Consider the following 24633-nt stretch of genomic DNA (forward strand, 5'->3'; position numbering starts at 1 on the left):
ATATAACACGTAAAATGCAAGTCTTATTTTATAGTTACAATAAAGATGAAAGTATATTTGATCATGTTGGACTTGTAACTTCGTTATACGCTTATATATATATATATAAAATAAAAAGGGTAGATATCTATATACATATACAGACATACACAATCCTCAGATTATTTTTTTATTAAAATCTTTTATTTTCTGTATTTTTCGTAGCGTTTTCCTAAACAATAATTAACGTAACTTAACGTGAAATTGTGGTGTGTAAAAGAGAAAGAAAAACAGATGTAGATAGAAAGAGAAAGAGAGATAGAGAAAGAGAGAGAAAGTATAATGCTCGATATATTAGAATTATGGAAACTTTCACTCAAATCAATAATGGTACGATATACAAGTGGAGCAGATTTAAGATACGTAGAGTAATCTTAAGATTATAGAGATATTGACAATGAGACGACCCGACCGATTAACAAAAATTAATCGATCTTTCTCGATTGACCGATGAGTTAATTATGCAAGTAGGTACGCGGACAGAGTAGAGACATAAGTTAACTTATGGGTCTAGACTCGACGAATCATCGTCCACGTCGAGAAGGTAACGACATATACATATGAGAGAATGTTGAAAAGAGAGAAAGGCGGACGCGTAATTCGAAAAGTTGCGATAGAAAATGAGAAAAAAAAAAAAAAAAAAAAAAAAAAAAATGAGAGGAATTTCAATCGCAGGAATTCAGTCTCTCGACGTGCACGACACACGCTGCTTCGATCCGAAAATCTATACCCTCGTCAGAAAATGTTATAATATGAGAGTTAAGTTATATCATATACTTAACATGTGATACACAAAGTCGTTATATCCAGAGTATCAAATGGATACGATTAAATACCACGGTTCAAGCGAAACGGAGATTATTACTTCTCGTGCTATCTTGATTAGAATGCGGAACCAGGTACATGTGTGGATGTAACGATTTCCATATCATGCTTGTATCATACTTTATATATCGGGCTTCAGTCACTTATTTATGTTCCGCGTGAACCGGGTGCTCTCCCTTTAAACAAAAAGAAACAATTTGTCATTACATCAATCGATCATTCATATTTACTTAACGCATAATAAACAAATATTCCACATTAATAACAAAAAATGTGGAAAAGTGAACAAATAAATTAGAAGAGACTTTAGAGACGATTATTTTTGCCACAAATACATTTTGAAAACTCAGATATATATACATATGTGTATAATCCATTTTTCCAATTGGCATCTAATGCTCTCGTACGAAAATCTTAAGAATCAATTTCATATATGTATAATATTCCACATTCACAAATGTATATAGAAAGTTCCATTCAATCCACATCCCACACAATGCGGATAATAAATTGCTCGAGTACCTTTTATTCTTATGCTCACGAATCAAAAGTCTCGCGTGAAAGACACATTTTATAAATATAATGTGGAAGAAAAAGAACGTTCAAGTTCTACTTTTATCAGTCTTTAAATAGAAAGATCACTTCGAATATAACGAAAATTTATTAACTATATCACTGCGCATAATCTAAAAATTTGAGAAATGCATTTCACAGTTGTGTAATATCCAGCTAATTCAAACTTCCACTTGCGTTTTTTTTTTTTTTTTTTTTTTTTTTTTTTTTTTATATTAGGCGCATATTTTTCATCAAAATGTTCAGTCTGGAACGAATCTCGACACGTTGCGCGGAATTATCTTTATTTTCTTATCTTATTACGCACCTCTCGCTCGTTAACCGTATATATATAGTATCTCGTTTATTGTATAAATGTAATTAATTTAAACTAATCGTATGTGACATCGATCTTATATCGAGGTTCTGAAATTTCTGAAACCGTCATGATAATGTCAGCAATAGTAGAATGTTGTAAGAAAATTGAAGAATCTTAACGATATTTGTAGCAAAAATATACATGTCACATTGCTCCCCGCGATTATACACGATTACATTACAAGAAAAAAGAAAAGGAAAGAAACTTAACAGACGATACGAAGATAGTTTTGGCAAAGAAACGTAACGTTTAACGACGTCGAACAACCAGTACTCAGTGTGTCAAACGGGCGCGGCTGTACAAATAGTAATACCCATTGACAAATTTGAGTTCGATGATCGCACACCTATACTTAAAAATCTATTATTTATATGACGATACTGTACGCGCGCTCTCATATAATCTGCTCACAAAACATGAATTTAACTATACCGCGAACAGAAACTAGTGACCCCCACGCTACACGATTCTGTTATACCAATAATCATGTGTACCGATACATTGTACATGCGTTATTGCCAATAACATATGTACTGCTCCATCTCCATACGATTAATAGGCATTCAGATATATTCATTCATTCTAACAAAATTAAACGCGATAATTACTAAAGACACGTACTCTAACAAAGTTATTATCAAAGTAATGATATCTGAAATAAAAATCCCTGAAATATAATAGTTTATAATCAGCCATTACTTTGTTACGATTGATAATATTTACAACAGAAGTTTATATAGATTTTTTACTCTTACTGGAAATATAGCATAATTGCTGATAATTATAAATATGAAGGTTGTGCAAAGAGATTACGTATTTGAAATTACGTAGGAAGATGAAGCATGAGAAGAAACAGAATGCATGTGTATATACATATGTATATGTACGTCTGTGTATAAGTGTATATGATTCAGGACATGTTTATGTATGTATGTATGTACGAAACAAGTTATATAGATGGTTAGAAGTGTAATACAAATCCAAAGAATGTTAGAAGGCAATTATCAATTAATGATTGTAATTTTCACAATTTCAGTGACTTCATTTCAATGCCGTAATGTAAAAATGCATGTAACAATAACAAATATAATACGACTTTTATGAAAACGGACATTCGGTCATTTTTCATGTAATAATTGATAGCAAAAATTAAATTTGCTAAAGTTACAAGTATTACAATATTCCTATTAATTCTAATGGACAAATTCGCTTTAGAAATGCATACGTAATACCTTTGGCCATTTACTGCATTATGCAATTCGTAATTGATTATTACCACAATGCGTAAAATTGTCCAAGGACATTTTTTATCATAACTGTTACTAGATTCTAACATTTGTACAAAACTGACAAATATTCAAAAACAAATTTGTACATAAGAATTAATCCTGTCACAAATATGTAGTTCGTGCATCTCTTATAAAAAAAAAAAAAAATTGTAGCTTGCATATATATATATATATATATTTATATATATATATACATAAATACAATACATCATTTTACATTCCCGTGGATTGTGTCATACAGAAATAATAAAGAATAGATTTTTAGAACAGTCGGATTTAAATAAAACACACAACCAAAACTTTTAAGCTTCTATTGCATTTATGTCTTCTGATAAAAAGACTCTAAAGAGTACTTGCATCATTATATACATCTATACAACTTTCAAATTCTTATATTCAAATATTACAATAAAGGGATATATATATATATATATATATATATATATATATATATATATATATATATATATATATATATATTATATATATTATATATTATATATATTATAGCAAGTTTTTTAAGAGCCACATTTCATTATAATATTGCAAAGAAAAGACTAACGCAAATTTTTGCAATATTTATTTTAAGAAAAAAAATGCGTTTCTATTAGCATCTATATGTTAGATATCTGCTTCATCCTTACTTTTTATGCAAAAGATTGAATATTTATATTAATTATACTGTGCTGTATACAATACAAGCTGTATATAATATATAAGATTCTACATTTCATCTAATCTATTAATACTACAAAATATGCTATGTATTTGCCGAATGTAAAAAAATATCGCTTCTCGTGTCAAAAGTCTGACTTGATTAATGACTTGGATAAAATTAGTTGTACGAAACACATTTAATTGCAAGTCTAAAAAGTTTGCAGAAACTTTTGTCATTTCTAGAATTGTACTCTCTAGAGCCTCCTAACAAAAAGCTACACTTATATTCTACACATTTAGTCATTTTATTTTCAAATATTTTGCCAAGAAATGCTTTGGTTGTGCGTTTGTGTAATTTGGATATCATTTGTGAGATATCTGACAAAAAAATTTCAAGAATGAGAAAATAAACTATATTTGTTTTCCTTGGAGATGCATTTTCACTATATTATTATATACTTTTACTTGCTTATATTATAAATCGAATTGCACAGAGAATAACCAGTTTTATAAGAAATAATAAAAAAAAAAAAAAAAAAATGACGCTTATAAAATGATAAAACAATAAAAGAAACGCTTAAAAATCTCTCCAGTATTAATCTAAAATGCTAACCACACATAATCTCCTCCCGTTAAAAAGACAGGAAGCACGATTGCGCAAACGCATTTTTCAGAATATTTATACTGTTTCGCACGTACAACATATGTATCTTCAAGGAGTACTAAAATTACTATATATAATAATTACTATTATATATAGCAGCAATGACTATATAGTAATAAATTACTATATAATAAAATATAATCGGGATTTTCTCGGAACATAAGAATCAATTTCAAGTGAAATAATACCTTACATTTACTGATACAACTCGCGACCTAACAACTAGTAACCGAAAATATATGGATACGCAACCAAAGTGTATACGGCAGCTTTTTTTAGCCATCAAAGGAATTATACAATAGATTAATTTAGTATCTTAAGTTACCTAGTTACTGTTGTGTTTGTGTATCAAATCATTATCATAACAATTACTTGTTGGGCACACACCGAATTAAAGTCTCAGTTGTAAGCATGTGTCATATTTTCGGTATTTTCTAATCGCTGTTCATTAGCCATCCTCTTTCGGGGGTGTAAACCAACCTAGCAGAGCATAAAATAATAATTACTCTGTATATAATTTAAATATTAAGTATGGCATGAAAAAGTAAGGACAATTTCTTACCATTTTTTTCATGTATTTGTACAAGAGACTTGAATGACTGTTGGGCACGTGCCAAACTATATTGGCCTTGTCCACCACACACTTTTCCAGCACCACCTGATCCTTGGAACTGTATACGTGCTTTCCCCTTCACTAACGTCGCCGAAATCTGCATTATAACAGCTTCTACCGTATATGCTGAACTCCATCCCTGTTTTGTGAGAAGTTCCATGCAGATAGCACCCCCCACAAGAACATAACCACCAGAAATGATGGGATGTACTACTCTTACAAATGGAGGTTCAAATGGATAGGTTTCCTGCGATGGAAAAATTACAATATTTAATATAATTGAAAGGTTCACAAAGTTGCTCAAAATTATAAGCTAATATATACAAATTTAAGATTATTTTCACAAGTTTTACATATATAATAAAATACCTTGAAAAGCATATTGAGGAGAATACTGTCTTTGCCTTCCTTTTCTTTCAAAAGAATGAGATCGCTATGAAGTGGTGAATCAGGATCTACGCACATCAACCTGATATTCCATTCATATAAACTGTCATTTACTAGTTCTATGCTATACATGCCTAGAAAGAGTAGAAAAACATTTATACATACATACATATGTGTAATAGATCTAACACTTGATAAAACTAAATTTAATTAAGTCTACATGTATATACATGTATAAATCCCTCTTTGAAAATTTCAAACAACTATGTACCTTTTTTAAAACTGTCACTTCGATATATATCACGCAGTTCTTTCATGAGTCTATCGGTAGCTTGCACACTTCCACAAACAGATCCTTTCAAATAATCTTGTCTCTGATTTTGTCTCAACCTTTCCAATGTTGCGAGATGTTCCAAATCCATTTCTTCGCTCTGTACCATTAAACGTTAAGATAATAACAACGATATAGGAGCGATATATTAGATCAGTGTCGTAAGCTTATCCTTCTTTACCTTACTCTTAGCATTAGCGTCTCCTTCATCCATATCCAAGTGTAAGTCTTCTTCAGTCTCACTTTCTTCATCCTCGTCAATATCATCTATATCTTCGGCGTCCATTCTTTGCGCCACAGCTTCGTTTGGTCCTCCTAAACGTAAGGGATCCAAAGCGGTTCTGAGTCTTTCGACATCTGGTGGTTCTGGTAACGAATGTAATCTGCATAATTCTTTCAAGAGAATTCCAACTTGGTTGATTACGTGGTTGTCGCGGCCCGTTGTGTTACTTAAAATTTGTACAGCGTTTGTAACACTAGTTTCTTCGGATTCGGCAAACCAGACTGGTGGTGTTGAAGGATAAGTTTCCTATATAAACATTGTTAATATCAATACAACTCTTGTCTTGTACAACAATAAAAATTAAATTAAAATATAAAAGCAAAAAAGAAAATAAAAATCGAAACAGCTGTAATCAGCTTTAACACAGACTGTCTCCTCTCACATGTATGCATACGCAAGCGCGCGTATATACATCCATTTAACACACACACACAAAGAACTGCGTACTCACACCGATATCTATCGTATAATGAGTAAAAAAAATTATGCACAAAAGATGCTGAAATATCTACACGATTAACCGTACGAAGGACAATATACATTACAAAAGGATCGCGCTCGATTGCAATATTCTTCGTGCTGCATGTGTGGACACACACACACACACATATATATATATATATACACATATACATACACACACACACGTCACTCTCGTTGAGCCTCTAGCGTTGTAAGAAAAAAAAACTCTCCACGCTATTCTACTTGATTAAAATGCATTCAATGTGCAGGATCAATGAAATACGAAACGTCGTACGACGCGGAATTTAAAAACGAATTTTCTTTGTCTGTCTGTCTGTCTGTCTGTCTGTCCGTCCATCTGTCTGTCTTTCTCTCTCTCTCTCTCTCTTTCTCTCTCTCTCTACGTTCGTCTGATATTATATCAAAACAATTTTGATAAGACTAAAAATCTGCAATTATCCTTCGCGAGGAAGGACCCCTATTGTCTCCCTAGCGTGAACCTTTATTACGCTATTAATCCGCTAATGAGAATTTTCACCCTACGGGAAAGAGATACGATGTTAGGGAAAAAAAATCGATTGCAACAGCGTCGAAATGATCGAGCTATCGCGTAAAAGGGAAATAATAAAAGCGTCGTGATATATCAGAATATCGTGGAGCGCGAGTCTCGTTGTCCAGTACTAAGCGCACAATGTCAAGAGTGTTGTTTCTTTGTCCACCTTCGTCCGAAGTAGACACCAAGCGAGAAGCGAGTGTCTTTTTGGAACGATTGAATGAACGAGATGAACGAAGACACGAAGCAACGAACAGACGAACGAACGAACAAACGCACGACGCACGCACGCAGGTTCGTAGGTACGCACGTAGCTAGCCAGCCAGCCAGCCAGCCAGCCAGCCAGCCAGCCAGGCATGCACGCACGCACGCACGCATACAACCTAACAATCGTTCAAGCTACACTCGCGTACTTTTATTTGTACGCGCGCGTCTATTACACTTACTGTAATATTGGCGTGTATTTCATACTTCTTCCCATTTTTACCGACGAATCTGCAGCTGAGCTCGTCCACGCTCGCAGACATTATCTGAAACCTCTCATGGCTCTTGGGGAAGACGGATTCGAGCGTTTTGATTTCCTGCTTGAGAGTGTTCAGACAAGCCATTTGCGGGGTGACGGTACGAGCAGAGCTATCGGGTATCCAAGTTCGACGGCGCGTTTTACTTCGCCCGAACAAAAATACGGACGAAATACCCGATATGAGTGAGACACGACGATCCCGACGACTACCCGACAAAATGGCGACTGCGACTGCGACTAAGCATTTCGGCTAGTCTCGTGCGAGCTCGTTATACTTCGTCGTCGATGGCGCCATCGCGTTGCCGTCCCTCGAAACGCCGTGCGTGACGTACTTCCGGTGCGAGTGCGGCAAAAATTTAAGGTAGGTCAGCGCGTGGTAAAAACGGATTCAAAATTCAAAACCAGATTTCCTTCTTCCTTTAAACGTTTGCGATCAAACGTGATGTCCTAATTCTTATCAACAGCAATTAAAAAAAAAAAGTTCCTACGTATAATTAAATAATCCCATATTATTTTATTTCTTTCGGAGAGTCAAATGACGTTGGAGATCGGAAAGAAAGATCTCTTGACTAAATCTTCGAAAATAAAAATTAAAAAAAAAAAAGAAAAATGGAAAACGTTCGCTTTTTTGACATATGTACGCACATGACGAGTGCAGGTATGACATTTAAGAAAACTCGTTTCCATTGATTGTATCATGAATTTATTTGAAATATCTAGTATAGAGCTCTATTTCTCTTATATTCTATATGTACAAACGATAGCGTAATAAAGTATAATACATATTATTTTAACAGATTATTTTTAACAAAGAAAGATGCTAATCTAATATATTAAAAATAATTATATTCTAAACGCGCTCGAGGACATGGATTTATCTCTTGCTTTGTTTTTTTTTTCCTTTTAAAGAAGAATGTAACGCGTACAATATAATTATGTAAAATAAAATAAAATTGCTTTGCGTTCTTGTTAAAATAATTCAAGAAATTCTATAAACATTTCTTGCTGCACTAAAGAATTACGATGTAAAATCAACATTTTTACTATTTTTTGCTACATTATATGTACATACAGTCCTATATCTCTTTCTGCAAAAAAAATAGCACTGTTTGATAATCGAATCAGACTTACTCATATCTGTAAAAATGAGGTAAAAGATATTTAAAAAATCATACATGGTACTTTTGATAATCATAAATCTGTTGTACGTACATAATATCGAATATTACAGAAACTAAATTAAATAAAAAGTTATGTGTATCAAAATTAAATGAAAAATTTTATCGCTCCAATGTTTTTATTTAAATAATAACTGTAAATTGTGTGTTTGTCGTCGAATTTTTCTCCTACAATCTTTTTAATAGCTTACAACAGTAAGTGACAGTCGAGAATCTCAGTAGCGATAATGAGATTTTTCAAAAATTGTGTTCTAACAAAATATTATTCATAAATGTTGAAATATATTCATATTACGACAGGATATACGAACAATTTCTGCTTTGTGTAGAAGATTCACGTTCGACGTGAATCAGTCGTATTTTATAATTATCTCTTTATATACACTTGTTTGCCATGTACATTTTTTTAAGAGCTTTCTTAATGCTAAAGTTAGTGAATGACAAAAGTATATATAGCCGGTCGATAATAACTATTTAAATCTCTGTCCCACATTGAGAAGAGATAAAATAGCATCTTATACACTGTCCCAAAACGTAGGGCACTATTTCGTCCTGCATTCTATTATTATAAGTGAAAATAAACGATAATTCGAAGACTCATTAATAATGTGTGCATTGATAATTTTCTGAAATTACACAATTTATTAAACTAAACAAAATTCGATTGGTGACATATTATGGCTCAAGATGGAAGACTATTTCCTGTGTTTTCGAATATTAAATAGATTCTTTCGCTTGAACGTCATTGCATTTTCCTTCACAGTTAATGCTCTACATACACTTAATAGTCTTCTATATATGTATAGCTTGGACATTTTCAAATGTATACATAAATTTAACATATAAAACGGGTTGAGCGTGAAGCGGTCACAACTGAATCTGCCATTGAGCATCGATCTTTATTTTTCCACACATATATTATTTTTTTTTTTAATCTTGATCAAATATTTTTGTTCTCACGTTCTCGATGTGTAATACATTTGATGTGACTAAATATTGTTTCTCTGTCTCTTCCTCTCTCTCTCTCTCTCTCTCTCTTTCTCGAACAATTTTATATATATTTTTTCTTATATTTCTATTTTAATCACACGTGTGACAAATTTCACGCCAACCCCATTATGAGATACTTATCCTCAACAAATACTGAATATAGGTACAAAAATGTAAGTATAACTGTGTAATAAATTTCGAAAAAACGCCGTATAAAAGCAAAAATTTACAATATGAATATCAGGAAGATGCAGCAGCAATATTGAGAGATATTATATTTGTAAATAAATATAAATACTTTAATAGAGAAACAAAAAATGTGTAAAATCAATTTTAGGTTTTCTTTTTAGAATTTAAGGAAATTTTTGTTTTTATATATTATTCAGCTTTCATAAATATAGTCCACGAGATATTGCTTACTGCAATCTTTTCACATTAAGTAGGCATTTATTTCACTTTATCATTTCATTTGATACGTCTATCACACTCTCCTGTATACAGTGTATTTATTAAAAAAACAATTTAAACGAAAAAATTGTTCGATATTACGTACCATAACACTTTTATTAAACAAAATTTTAGGAAAATGGTATAAAAACTCACAATGAATAAATGGATTAACATTTTTTAAATTAGCTTGCAGCTAGTTATCGAAATACGTACTAGTAATAGCTAGGAACTTGAAGAAGCATTACTTCCATTTTTCGCTTTTTTTATTGATATACATTTAATATGCAAAATAGGTTATTCATTTTGAATAACTCCAAAGCACGTCATGTCCATCTGTAAAGTGGATAATAGCGTTTTCTTTCTCCGAATTTCTTTTTAAAATAAAACTTCATAAAATAAACAAAATATTGACATGTAACAAGAATACTATGAAAAATGGAGAGTCTAAAAGATTACTATTTGTTTTAATGTTACAAAGAGGTAGAAATAATGTGTATACATTATACAGAATGGGCCAAAAATTTGAAAACAGTCGAATATCTTATAAAATATTTCAGACAAAAGTTATAAAGCTTAAAAAGAAACATCTAATGGTAATATGAGTTTGACCATAGATAGTATTACCAAGATCAAATCAAAGTAAATTTTAAAAAATGGAAACGCCTATTTTTTTATTACAAATTTTGTGTAGCTAACATTAAAACGTTTTCAAAACATATAATTAAATATTTTTAATTACTTTTTAAGCCTTATAACTTTTGTTTGAAACATTTTTTTCTAAAATACATATTTTATGAGATATTCGACCGTTTCCAAACGGTCGAATATCTCATAAAATGTATTTTTTTGTTGGCACCCTGTATATTGCACGCGCATGTTACATGCGTGTGCATATATATATATATATATATATATATATATATATATATATATATATATATATATATATATGTTGTATATGTATGCGTGGAATGATATAGGATATATTTAATTTGAAAATAAAAATGCTTTCTTTCTCTCTTAAGTCTATTTTGTCCTGCAACAATGTAGTATTTCTCACATTGTAGCAGATTTTGAACAAAATGAAATCAACAAAAAACAGATCTTAATCGTCAATCATAATATTCTAAATTTACATGTTTTATTTACAGTCACATTCTTTTCAGTAAATTACACTTGGAGAAAGAAATAGCTCTCTGGTGTCACTGTACAACTTGAATCGTCGGTCGTGTGTATTTTGTTGCGCATCACACACGAGATATAATTCTTTATTTAAATATCTCGCGGGCGTCCCACAACGATGTTACGCACGTACTTCGACGTGTTATCGGCTTATTTAGAATGCCGAATGATAGTAATCGTAAGTAGGCCAGTAAGGCTGTAGCCAATCCTAGCTGGTACGTTGGCGCTTTTTGGCAGGGTGCTCTTCAGACGAATGAGCCGGGGAAGGCATGACCATATCTCCTCTATTAAACATATATTTGAATTGCGGCATGTATTTCATTACACTTCTAACTTGGATTAAAGGTAGATCTTCAACTAGCGAAGAACATTTGCCCGCTTCCATTAACATCTTCATTTGTAGTCTGTAAAGTATTAATTACATAATTTAATATAATATAATCATACTATATATAATTTCCTTCTTGCGAGAGTGTATAACATTTCATAGAATATTGTGTATTCGAAATATATTTATCTTACCTATTCCCTTGATACAAGTCTATATGTAGAACATCTGTGAGGACTTGTTTACAGCTCTCAATGTCACAGGCAGGAAAAAAGTTGGAAATAAAATCGGGAAGTGTCATTAACAATTCAGTATAGATGTAAGGTTTGAAGTTGATGCAAGGTACCATCTTTTCTTCAACCAGTGCTTTCTGTATTTGGTAAGGTTGTACATGGCAAGTTGACATGTGTGTTTCTGATATTGGTATTAACGGTTTTCTCCCTCGAGTATCCCTAAAAAAATAACTTGAATATAACAATATGTTTGTATCAAATCAAGCACATAAATGTCGCCAATAAAAATTCCTATTATAATCACATGTCTGTTTATTTAATTCCTCTAAAATAATGATAAACTCTATAATATACCTGGAACTGCTGCTGCTACTGCTGCTACCGTTGACTGGTATTAAGGGAGGTGGATATTTTACATGAGATGTGTTATGTACAGATGGTGTATGTCTTTGCGGATGTAATAAAGTTGATGCTGATGTATGTACTGGCATTAAAGCTTGGACTTGTTCACTCAAGCCAAGCATCTGTGGATATGTACTTGCTGTGACTGCATTAGGTACACCTAATGTAGGTGTTGTATATGTAGTGGTTACCCTGAAATAGAAAATTTATTACATTATTTTTTATCACTTTGTAAATAATAATTATTTTAATTTTATTATACTATTTATTCTATTGAAGTCTTTAGCCTCTTTAGTAATAAACAGTAATTAAAATAAATGCATACTTTTGTGCTGTTGCTTTATTTTCTTTTCATTTAAATCAATAAAGTGCTCAATATATTGCAATTTCAGAAATAATATAAAATTTGTATATACACACATGATTAAAAACGATATAAAACTTGTATATACAAGTGATAGTGCATGATTAAATGACATAATTATATGACATTTATGTGCTTATATGAATTTACACAAGACATTTAAACAAAAATAATGAAATTTATAAATATATTTTTTGCTCAAATCGTGAGAAATTCAAAATATTAGAATCGATTTATATGTATAAAAGCAATTTATATACAATATATAAAGATATATTCATTAATTTTTTATAAAAAAAATTACAATAATGCTGTCAACATTTTATTTCAAATATTTATTACCCAGATACTTTTGGATATTATAAAATAATATACACTGGAATATATATGCGTTATAATTATAAACTATAATGTGTAATAATATGTGGTAATTATTTCTCATAAAATTATTTATTATTAAATAAATATTTCTTGAAAAAATTATCGATTAAAACTGAGGTTTAAAACTGTCATTTTCTTTACTTGCATGGCCAAACTAATGAGTACTCGTTTAATTTTTACCTGAATATAGGAATTATTCAATCATTAAATTCTTTTAGGCAAATGCTCCTGCTTACTTGCATATTTGGAAAATTTAATACTGAGACTATTCTGTTTATGTTGACAGCATTATGGTAAATGTTATAAAATATTAAGTATACGTATCGTATATAATGTGATAAGTGTATGCAATCAAGTAATCAAGAAAGTTTGTGCAGCTTTTCGCTCCTCTATCGTAAAAACTGCACGAATTTTCTTTTACCTGATAATAATAAATATATTATAAAAAGCAGAGATTTACAACTGAGTCAATGTATTTACCACGCAAAGAAGCTTTAAAGACAGTCATATAGATTAATTATAAGTATATTAATATCAAAATTTTATCTTTGTATGAATCAACTTGATGTAAATTTGTGCATGCTATCTTATTTCTTATGATAATCTATACGACTATAGTATATTTTACAAGGACTCACCAGTCATCCTTCCCATAGGTGGGATAACTATATAAAAACAAAAATACGTTGTATGTACAAATGCAGAAAGCTATAGTGCAGATACTCTACATATAACAAATAATTATATTTCATATAACATAATTTTTCAAGCTAGTATAAACATATATGGCAGTAATAAAATCAATATTTCATGCTTAATGTGCTGTATACAAAGAATGGAAATTCTTTTCTTTACATAAATTTATCTCTAATATATTAATTTATTTGATTTGGAAAAACACAGTCTCTTTTTCTCTAAATAAAAATTTATTTTTAGCAATATGTTTAGAACCAAGATTACTGCACCAGAGTCGTTAAAAATATATTTTGAAAAACTATGTACTTAAAAAACAAGAAAGATTTAAGTGATTGAAATTTAAACAATATAACATACATGTAAACAGGATGAAATGGGTGTAATATTTTTATAGGATATCATACATTCGCTACTGTGCTAATTGATTCCATATATCGTAAGCAAGCACATACTCTGTGTAGGTGAGAATATTATAGTTGCCATAAAATAACTAATAAATCTCTATCAATTTGATACCTAATAATTGAAGTAATAAATTGAGTGTTTAATATATAGAAAATGATAATATTTCACTTGTAGTTGTTTCAGAATCTATTCAGATTTTGTAATAATCTGTTTGACAGTACACTGATAGTCTAGGTATTTAAAATTTCAGATAAATTAGAGAACTTTTAGATCCAACTCTAAAATTAAATTTCCTTATTGCGTGCATTTTTTAATGTTTTCTACTTATATGATTAAGAAAGAAAAATGCAGTCATTTGAATTTCAAATGTTAGACTCGAAAAAATACTGAAAAGAACTGAATAATCTTCGCAATAAACATTTTTTATTTGAATAACGTTTTCATTTTTTTATCATTAAAAATAACGATAATTATATACTGCATTAAATACATAATTTTCTTCACCTGCAACTAAACAACTGAAAACGAGATACTATATCATTTTCTATATTAAACAATTTAATTCAAAGTGAAAAGCTCAAGTTAGATATCAAAGAACTGAGAAAAAAGACATTTGAAATTATTTAAAGTTTTGTGAGCTTAACACATATATTTATATACATACATACATACACACATACATACACACACACACACATACACATGTATATATGTATATATTATATATATATATATATATATATATAATTTGTGTAACACATGTATGTATGTAAATATATGTACATATATGTAATAAGTTGCACATTATTTTTAGAAAACTTTATTACCCAAGGCTGGGTTGATTGGAGTGAACAGTTGCTCGTACAAGAGGTGGTGGTTGGGCTTGAGCAACTTGGGTTTGCATGGTTGTAGTTGGATATACTCCAGGATATTGAGCTGCTGTTCCACTACTTCCGCCCGTTCTACTTCTTGACTGTTGGGGATAGTTTTTGGAGGCAGCAGACATTTGCTGAAAATTAAAAACTGTACATTTTATGTGAAATTAAACACAAATGTATAAATAAGAAAAGAGATGTGGCACGAATAACATTGAGATTTATAAAATAAAAATCGTGATTATATAGTAATTAACAATTGAAACACTTAGTAGATTAGCTTACATTGTGCATATTCAGAGTCGCACGTATAAGGGAACTAGCTTGAGAAGTGAGTGCCGGTTGAAAGGTAGGTTGACCGCCGACGAGACCCGACCAGCCGTTAACTACACCTTGTACGTTATTCAACATAGGTTGCGATACTATGTTCGATCTACCGGCAGGAAGTCCCGATGGAGAAGAATGCGCGGGATGTGTTGTCACTACGGACCTGGTTTGTCCTAGTCGCGCCATCTGCGGCGCCGTACTCACGACAGTTCCCCGCGGCATTATGTTAGGCATCGGTGTGGCACGCGCGTTTAATGGTGGTACTATTTTATTTGCGCTTTGCACAGAAGTAGGCTTAGTCGCCGGCGGTGTGGGCGGTTGTTTCGTCCATCCCCCGCCGCTACCATTGCCATTGCTGTTCACCAGTAACTGCGAGTCCATTACTTTGGTCGGCCAATAATCCTCGAAGCCGGTACCCGGTGGAAAGTAACTTTTAATATCACTTAAACTAATCACCGAACATGTTTCACTGGCAAACAATTCGTTACGTATACCCTGTACCTTACAACAGAACTTCAAGTACGATAGATCCCAGCCTTCGAGCTTTTCCGCCTTCAATTTGAGGTTCTCCGTTTCACCCTCGAAATAAAATAACGGCACGTATTGTAGACCATCTTTTACCGTGTAAGGTACTACAGACTCTTTATTTATTCGTATGAAACCGCATTTATCCGCTTTGCGGCCGCTCGTTACATTCGGATTGTTACCCGCGGTCAATTTCGTATAACACACATCGAGAAACGTATAAAACTCTTTAGCGTCCGAGAGACGCACCACTAAATCTTTGCACGTAAATGTGTCCCTCCCGAATTGATTCTCACAGTGCTTAGTGTTAATATCATTGAATAATTTGCTTTCAGCCTCCGTGATATAATAACTCCTTATACACGTGCAGCTGTAAATGTCCGCATGGAGATAGCTCAGGTACTTGTTGAGAAGCTTAGATTCTAAGATGCGTACGGCGCAATACTTTTCGCCGGACCGAAATATATAAGGTATGTGACATTCGTCGAAGCTTGTCCAGCCGAATCGTCCTCTCTGGCTGTCGTCGTCGGGTGCTGGTGCTTTAATCTCCATAACCGTCGGCGGTTTCGGAGCAGACGATCCGTCGGTTGGCCGTTTGTTCAGATACCCAAGAATACTGGGAAGATTAGGCTGCTGCGGTACGAGGCATTGCGGCCTCTGTTGTTGCACCGCTGGCATGTTTAACATTTTCGTTTTGTTTGCTTCCACCATTTTGGCAGCCAATTCACGGATCTCCGCTTCATCTGGACGTTCTTGTTTGACAACAATTTTATCAAAACCTGGAAAAGAGCAAAGAACGTATAAGTTTTGTCTCTGTGAACATCATTGCATTCAATACTTAATTTTTATAACTAATTATACATGCTGCATCAAGAGAATATAATATATTTATACTAATTGTAAGACTAATGATGCGGTATAAAATATTTGTACTTGTATTAGAAAGCAATTTTTATTGTATCGTAAAAGTCAAGAAACTGATTATATGTATTACAAAGAAAGTGAAGATTGCTCAAAAAAATTTACCAACATATAGATATGTTCTTCATATTATCTTCAACATTATTCGTTGTTTTTTTAATTAGTGATGCAAAAGATAACTTGAATTTTATTTTCAAGCACAAACTTACTAATTCATCTTACAGAAGTATATATTCTTATGTATCGTATATATATACATATATACGTATCCTTAAGAATAAATATTAAACAGATTCAATATGTAAGCGAATTTTTTATGCATCATAAATAATACATGAATATTTGTCTCTGCCAAACACTATAGCAACTTATGTAAAACTTTAACACGTAACATTAATTGCTAAAAACTTTGCTAAATTAATGAAGCAATGAAATAAAAAATTCCAACACTTTTCACATATATGTAAGCTAAGAGATGTACATTTTAAATCAAATCAAATTTCAATGAGATTCTGAAATCAAAAGTTGCAAAAAAAAAAAAAAAAAAGAAATATACTATATTCGACTATTTTTTACCGCACAATTATTTCATCAATATGAATAATATGTATACTGAATTTTTCGTTATACAAGCGTACACGCAATGATTATACATTTAAATGACAGAATTTTTTAATTTAAAAGACAAATTCCCGCCCTCCCCTTCCCCCCAATCACGCGCAGCACGCTCTTTAAGCTTCATTTTTTTATTTAAGCCATGTTAAAAACAATTTTCGTACAGCGTAAATAAAGGAGTAAACATGCCAAGTCTCGTGTAAAGTCAAAAATAGACTAAGTAGACAGATAGATAAAATTATAACATCGCGCACGTGTGATAAACCTTCATTAAAAATCCTTGATCAATTTCTCGCACTCGAAAGATGCCACGCGCTCGATAACACGGCGTGTCTCATCATGGCGCATCCCGTCGCGATTATCAAAACATAAACCGCGGTGTAAACAATCCTCTCTTCTTCAACGAGTAACGAGTAACTTTTTACAACTTGTCGATTTTGCAATTTTCTATCGGAAATTGCATTTGTTCGGATACTCGCATACTTTGATCGACGATTGAAAAATCAGCATACATAATTTTGATGAGCTTAATTTTGTTCTATCTCTAATAATACGAAAGATGCATCACGGTGCGTTACGGCCAGTCATTCTATTTCTATTATCGATGACAAACATAAGATGTCATTGTCCTATGTGAAAGAAAACATCGGAATGTTACACCGGTTCGAATTCCTGAACCGAACCGAACCGAAATCGAAATTTAAGCTTTACAGCTCAAGCGAATATAAAACATGTACGAAGGAAAGACATACTGAGTGACATTCGCTCAGGGGCCATCCGCGATGGACTGCTTTTCTCTAGCCATATGGCGTCGGTGCTGCTGTCGGCACTCGCGACCGGTATATCCGTAAAGCCGTTCCTCATCCTCGACGATCGAGAAAGTTTCCCTTGATTCAGTCGCGAAATCACATCGTAGCTGAACGGTCCAACAGACCGCTGTGCTTCCTTCGTTGAGGTTATAGCATGCAGTCCACCTACGGATTCCGCCGACGGTATCGCGCGCGACCCATGTTACATGACGGGGAGCAAAGCGAGGAAGAAGAGGAGAAGAGAACGAGGATGACGTATCAACGGTGGACGTTCAAGTGTATGAAACACACATGAGAAAGTCGTTTCTCTAAACGATGCTCCCGATTCTTGCAGTTTTCACGCTTTCCCTTGACGATGAAGACGACGTTTCACTTTGTGCGTCGACACGATTATACCAGGTGGCGCGAAAGATTCTCATCATCACTACACCATCACCGCTGTCGTCGTCATCGTCGTCGTCGTCGTCGTCGTCGTCCTCGTCGTCGTTGTCGTTGTCGTCGTCATCGTCATCATCGTCGTCGTCGTCGTCGTTGCCGCCGCCGTCGCTGCCACCACCATCATCACCACTACCATCACGCCCGATACGCGTTGAGGGTATAGATGAAACGGGAGAAGAATGGGGTACGTAGACGATATCGTTCCTCCATCGACTACGTACATGCTCCGGGCGTAGCTCCGCGGACCGTTTGAGCTTTCCCAAGGATCACGACACACTCGAATGAGGACAGCACCATATTTTATGGCGCGCGTTCTCTAGTCTTTGGTGCAAATCTCGATTTCAAGCCGTCCGATAGGCCGCGTCGTAACGTCGAGCTGTTCGCCCGCGGCTCCACGGGGACACTAGGCGCATTTCCGTATAGTCTAGTCCGCGTACTCTACGCGAGTTTGTATTATTTTCCGCACAGACTGTACTGCGCTAGGTATATGTGCCCGCCAGTGTCGGCCTCGACGGATTGCATTCGAACCGACCTCGGCATTCTTGAGATATCCGCGAGCCCGCGCGGCTCTTCGTTCGGAGATCGGGATTCGAGATTCGGGATTCACGACAGTGACAGCGCGATGTTTCGATGCGTACATGTCATTGCTCGCGACGGTGTCTGAAAATGTGTTTAAATATATTGGTGTATCGATAGTACTTGGCAGACACCGATCAATAAGTACCATATTTTCAATGAAGTGATCCATTGATTCTGCGACATCCTGTATACTTGCGGAGTATTCGAGCGAGAATTTTTCATCCGTTTTTTACTTTGTGTCGCTTGAAGCATCAAAATAATGTAATTCTCGAAATTAGTGCAACCGGCAATGTTACAATGTTCAAAAGTCGAGCGATCGAAAGATAGATTTGCGTAAAGAAATTGCGATAATTTTCACATTTAAAATGTTTTTTTTTTTTTTTTCAACAGAATAAGGCAGAATCATCAATTTCACGCATGTTCAATTAATTTTAGATAATTAGCCTGCAAGCTCTATGATTACAAGAGTGTGTGCGTGTGTATATGTGTGTGTGAGACTAACATAAATGCTCCTCTATATAATATTCATATAACATTGCCAACACATTTTTTCAAATAAATCACCTTTCACCTTAATTGAATTAATAAAAAAAACCTTGTATTATAAATACAACTGCACATTCAATGTTAGATATAATTGAGTTTTTAATTAGTAATATAAAAACTATAAACAATCTCTATATATATTAGAAACGTAATTTTTATTTGTTGTTATTTAGTTACATTCCATATTCTACATGAGATAAACCATTTCCTTACACATTCGTTTTTCATGAAGAAACTAAACGAATAAGATAATATTACATGTATATTAAATGCTAAAAATATTCTGCTATAAAACTAACTTTCAAGGGAAATTGTCATGTCTGTTACTATTTTATTGGAAATGATGACTGAAATCCCGCCACTTTTGAAATAAACATATCATTATGTACACTTAATATATGTTTATTTTAAAACGAGTTTGTTTATTTTATGTGTAAACTTTAGTTTTGCAATGTCTTTGATTTTCTAAGGTGCGATAGCAAGATGCGTGAACAGTTTAAAACTAATGGCCGCCATCCCGAATGGCGCGCATCGTGTGACATGGATCAGTTGCAGGCGCTAGGTACATACCACTCAAAGAGTAGCCAGGACTGGCGCGTAAGATCGCGCAGACGATGTGACAACATCGCACGGTCGATATGCTCTTTCAGGCAAAGTGCCAAGATTGGTAAACGCACGCGGGAGTATATAGTCGTTTCAGGTACCTAACCCTCCCCTCCCTCTAACGCCCGCGCGTTGATTCGCTGCTTTCCATCACTCCTGGAACTCACCCGTGGGGTTCATCCCGATAGTGGGGGATCGTGTAGAGGAGTAGGAGTATGGAAGTTGCGCAGAACCCAGCCAGACGTTAGCTCCCGCTCATGCCATTGCGCAGCTCTTACGTACATAAAGCAGTCGGCCGCCTATGTACTACATATGTATTATACTTATTATTTTAATCATGATTTACGAGCGCGGCGTTGCCGGTTCTCGCGCTCCGGGCACGCCCATTCCCTCTCTTGTCTCACTTTTCAACCATATACGCGAATACATAGAAACGCGCGCGCGGAAAAGCAACGTCGCTTGATCGATACTTGAGAAACTTGCAATAAAAAAATGACTATCGTGAATACATTTCTTTGATTGCCGGTGAATATATAGATTAACGATTCTCTTACGTACATTTTATCTAATGTAAAGTCAAATATAATTGAACTTTTATCCAAGTTTTCTCAAATAATTTCCAAAACTTTGCATACAATATACAATACATAGGTATATGCGTCTATTATTTACAATACATATTATATACCTCTTATATAACAAATATAGTATATTGGCAATATATATAGCTGATTAGGTCATATCGTATCGCGACGTTGCGGCCTTGATGGCGTCTAGTTTTACCGCGCTGCATGTTGGGCCAGTTGTTGTGGCAACACTGCAAAGTCATAGTGATCTATTTATAGTAGCCCTCTAACGTCGCTGTTGCTATGCCAAGCGAAGGCATATTGGTTCAAGAGTGGGGTAAAGATAGGTGGGGATGGATAGAGTGGAGGGAGAAAGAAGGACAAAGTGTAGGTGGAAAGAAGAGAGCAAGGGGAGGGGAAATTACTAAAAGAACAATATGGCGGCGGACCGGATATATGTATATTCAGCCCCTTCTGCTCCAATCTATCCACATTCTGCTATAATTTGACTTTCTCTATTTCTTTTCCGTATTCTCGGTTTCTCTCTCTCTCTCTCTCTCTCTCTCTCTCTCTCTCTCTCTCTCTCCCCTCCCTCCCTCCCTCCTCCCCTCTCTCTCTCTCTCTTATGCGCGCTCTGTCATTCTTTATCTATGTAATAATAGCTCCTCCTACATTTTATGTATCCGTATACTTTGCGAAAGTATGACCATAACGAATAAATGTTACGCAATAGATAGGAACTCTAGCATGTGCGCGCGCGCGCGCGTCTGTGTGTGTATGTGCGGAATATAAGGATAGATCGCAATAGAATATTAATAAGGCGCATTTCCTCCTCGCGGCTGACAAAATCAACACGACGAAGGTCATTTCGTTCGCCGTTGTTCCATTCTCTTTCTCCGAATGGTAAAAAGTAAAATAGAGCGTATAGAGAGCAGAAGGATCGAAGCTAGACGAATGAAAAAAGTCTCGATATCGAGTACTGCCATCCTTTACGCAGGCGTAATTTTTTTGCGCAACTCGCGCAAAATTGCATATGGCGCCGTTCACTCGTAGCAGCTGACGAAGTTCATGCGTTATGTCGTGCGCTTCTATGTAACGCCGAAACACGCGCACGACTTGCGCGGAGACATAGCGCTACGTGAGCTCGTTCGGCAAACCTCGGCTATCTTCGGCAGAGCTGCCTCTTTGTTACATCACTCTTTGCTTCTTATGTAGTATATAGGGGAGAGAGAGGGGATATATTATGTATCGCGGGCCGCACATGTCTCTCCCGACTCTCGTTCGTTGTACATAACGCACACATACCGCACGCAGGCAAGCAAGCCGGTCGACGGACACACGGCGCGCACTTGCGGCAAGTAAGCTTGGCTCCACGTTACACGATGCGCCCGCAAACAAGCCGCGCGTTCGACGTATTGCATTATTACATGTTAGAAGCACGACAAAGCGTTTTAACGAAATATATGACACATAAAAAAATTCATATTTTCGTAATAACGGCGCGAAAAAAACGTAACGTGAGGCAGTTTGGCGAAATTTAAGAGCGCTATGACGTCCCTCAATTTATGCGGCAAATATCGAAAGAATATTTCAAGACGATGTGCCATATCTTTTATACTGTGCAAACTTCGTGCGTGTTATGTGCGTGTGCGTGTGTGTGTGTGTGTATGTGTGTGTGTGTGTGTGTACACCACCCCATATCAATATAAATGTTATACAATTTTAATATCGCAACTAAAACATTTCAAAGAATACAATTTAATTACTCGAAAAATAGTCGGTGTTTTCTCAGAAATATTTCTCGGGACTTTAAGTATTCTAACAACAGTTATTATATATTTTAAATAATTGAATTTAGGAAAGTCTTAAATATGAAAAAAAAAAAAAAAAAAAAAAAAAAATGAATGGGTCTCTAAATATTATTAAACGACTATAATATGTATATGGAATATCACGAATCATATTCATTGTATGACAAATCAATATATTTTTTCATGAATAAAACTCTGTAGTTTCTGTAATATTTATAATTATAATGTAATAATTTTATATATAAAATATTCCTCTCTCATATAAATTATACAAACGTGAAAACGAGCGAGAATGAAAAATCATAAATATTATCTAACATTTATAATGGTAATAGTTGTTTGTTTAAATCTAATATTTGTACCGGGCAATTCTCTAAAATTAATTTGCATATCAAGAAGTTAAGTGACTAATTAAAAATGTTTCAAAATATTAGTACGGGCAATTCTCTAAAATTAATTTGCATATCAAGAAGTTAAGTGACTAATTAAAAATGTTTCAAAATATTAGTACATCATTACTAATAAAATAAATATCCCGACTTTTTGTACATCAAAGTTTTTCAATAGTTCACTTTTATCAGCATTGTAAAAGTATCCACATGCATTCTAGTAAAGTAGAATTGATTCATCGAACGACACAGACGCTAAACTCGTCGCCGGTCAACGAATAATTACCGGCACGTTTTGCCGGCTTATGAGACGCGTCTCGTGGAAGGCATATACATTTGCATTAGCGAGAATAGTACGATTAATTGAAGGGAAAGGAATCGCGATGCGTGCACGCGCTACGGAGAGGAGAACAGTGAGATGACGAGAAGAAAAAAAAAAAAAACGAAAGATAAGAATTAAGGTACACGCGCGCGTTTGTTCACGACGGATTCCGCCGCTAGAAAATTGTGGCTGACGGCCCTGGTAATATTACTATTGCCGTCATTGCTGATCGCCATCGCTACCGCCAGTACCGCCAGTACCAGCCATGGCCACTACCTAACCTATCACTCTTACCTACCTACCTACCTACCTACCTCTACTCCGCTAACCTCAAACTTTACCTTTCTTGATGTATGCCTCGACGATCTCTACTTCTTCGTCGGCTCTCTTGTCGCCCATCTTCTCGTTAAGCTGGATATCTATACACATAATTCCACGTCGCCGTGTAGCACTTTCTTCGCGACACGGCCACGATATCACCGCGCGCCCGTGACATTTACATCAAGTTGCTTGAAGGCCCGCGAACACGAGCGCGGACGCGCGCGAAAATTCGTACACGCCGTGATACGGGCACCGGAAGGAAGACTCACGACCGACGCGGTAAAGTCACGGCGCACTCTCAGAGAGCGCTCTCAACATATATTGAAGGGAATGATACACTCGATGCGATACGTTCTCGTTTTCGATATTTTATTCTCATACATAACTGGCAACAAGGCATATAGAGAGAAAGAGACACACAACGAAGCACGTCAAACACGTAGAAACACGTCGAAACACGTCGAAACAAACCCAAATCAACTGCACGGTTATATTGATGATTGACGCGTGTACCGGTATACTATATCGCGACACGCACGAAATATAACTCATTCATTGGCGATTTTCTGCCGTTCCGCGTTTTCTGCTGTTTTACTAAGGGACTGTCAGGGGGTTTCAGACACTTTCAGATCAGATTTGAATGTCGTACACGTTGCCAGTTCTTTCTCGTTACTTCCTCTCCTATCCCCGAGCCCCGAGCCACCTAGTCCCCCTTTATCTCCTTTCCCCCTTGCCCCCCTTTCAAACCTTATATACTTAACGGTTGCGACGTTGCCGCACATCCGGTATCGCATGACCGCATGGTGGGGGAATGAGAATT

The 24633-nt window shown here is 34.8% G+C and overlaps 2 protein-coding genes across 7 annotated transcripts; both read right to left on the minus strand.

Moving 5' to 3' along the window:
• Positions 1-178: 178 nt before the first annotated feature.
• LOC140665164 (ubiquitin-conjugating enzyme E2 Q2) lies at positions 179-7806 on the minus strand. 4 transcript variants are annotated; one of them, XM_072890935.1, is made up of 7 exons: positions 7201-7407; positions 5918-6265; positions 5677-5836; positions 5388-5539; positions 4968-5265; positions 4793-4885; positions 179-1040 (listed from the first exon to the last, which is right to left on the minus strand). In XM_072890935.1, the coding sequence occupies exons 1-6, from the start codon at positions 7390-7392 to the stop codon at positions 4854-4856; spliced, it is 1182 nt and encodes a 393-aa protein (XP_072747036.1). In that variant the 5' UTR covers positions 7393-7407; the 3' UTR covers positions 179-1040; positions 4793-4853. The 4 variants fall into 4 exon arrangements, with proteins under 4 accessions (XP_072747036.1, XP_072747034.1, XP_072747037.1 ...); XM_072890933.1 differs by having other exon boundaries at positions 4731-4885; XM_072890936.1 differs by lacking the exon at positions 7201-7407 and adding an exon at positions 7481-7806 and having other exon boundaries at positions 180-1040; positions 4731-4885.
• A 1636-nt stretch (positions 7807-9442) lies between these two features.
• On the minus strand, positions 9443-24531 carry LOC140665159 (uncharacterized). 3 transcript variants are annotated; one of them, XM_072890914.1, is made up of 7 exons: positions 23834-24531; positions 15327-16672; positions 14994-15175; positions 13704-13730; positions 12273-12512; positions 11880-12137; positions 9443-11761 (listed from the first exon to the last, which is right to left on the minus strand). In XM_072890914.1, exons 1-7 carry the CDS (start codon positions 23919-23921, stop codon positions 11566-11568), a joined length of 2337 nt encoding a protein of 778 aa, XP_072747015.1. In that variant the 5' UTR covers positions 23922-24531; the 3' UTR covers positions 9443-11565. The 3 variants fall into 3 exon arrangements, with proteins under 3 accessions (XP_072747015.1, XP_072747014.1, XP_072747016.1); XM_072890913.1 differs by lacking the exon at positions 23834-24531 and adding an exon at positions 18182-19845; XM_072890915.1 differs by lacking the exons at positions 13704-13730; positions 23834-24531 and adding an exon at positions 18182-19844.
• Positions 24532-24633: the final 102 nt, after the last annotated feature.

The sequence above is a fragment of the Anoplolepis gracilipes genome, chromosome 4, assembly GCF_047496725.1.
Source record: "Anoplolepis gracilipes chromosome 4, ASM4749672v1, whole genome shotgun sequence".
Classification (NCBI taxonomy): Eukaryota; Metazoa; Arthropoda; class Insecta; order Hymenoptera; family Formicidae; genus Anoplolepis; species Anoplolepis gracilipes.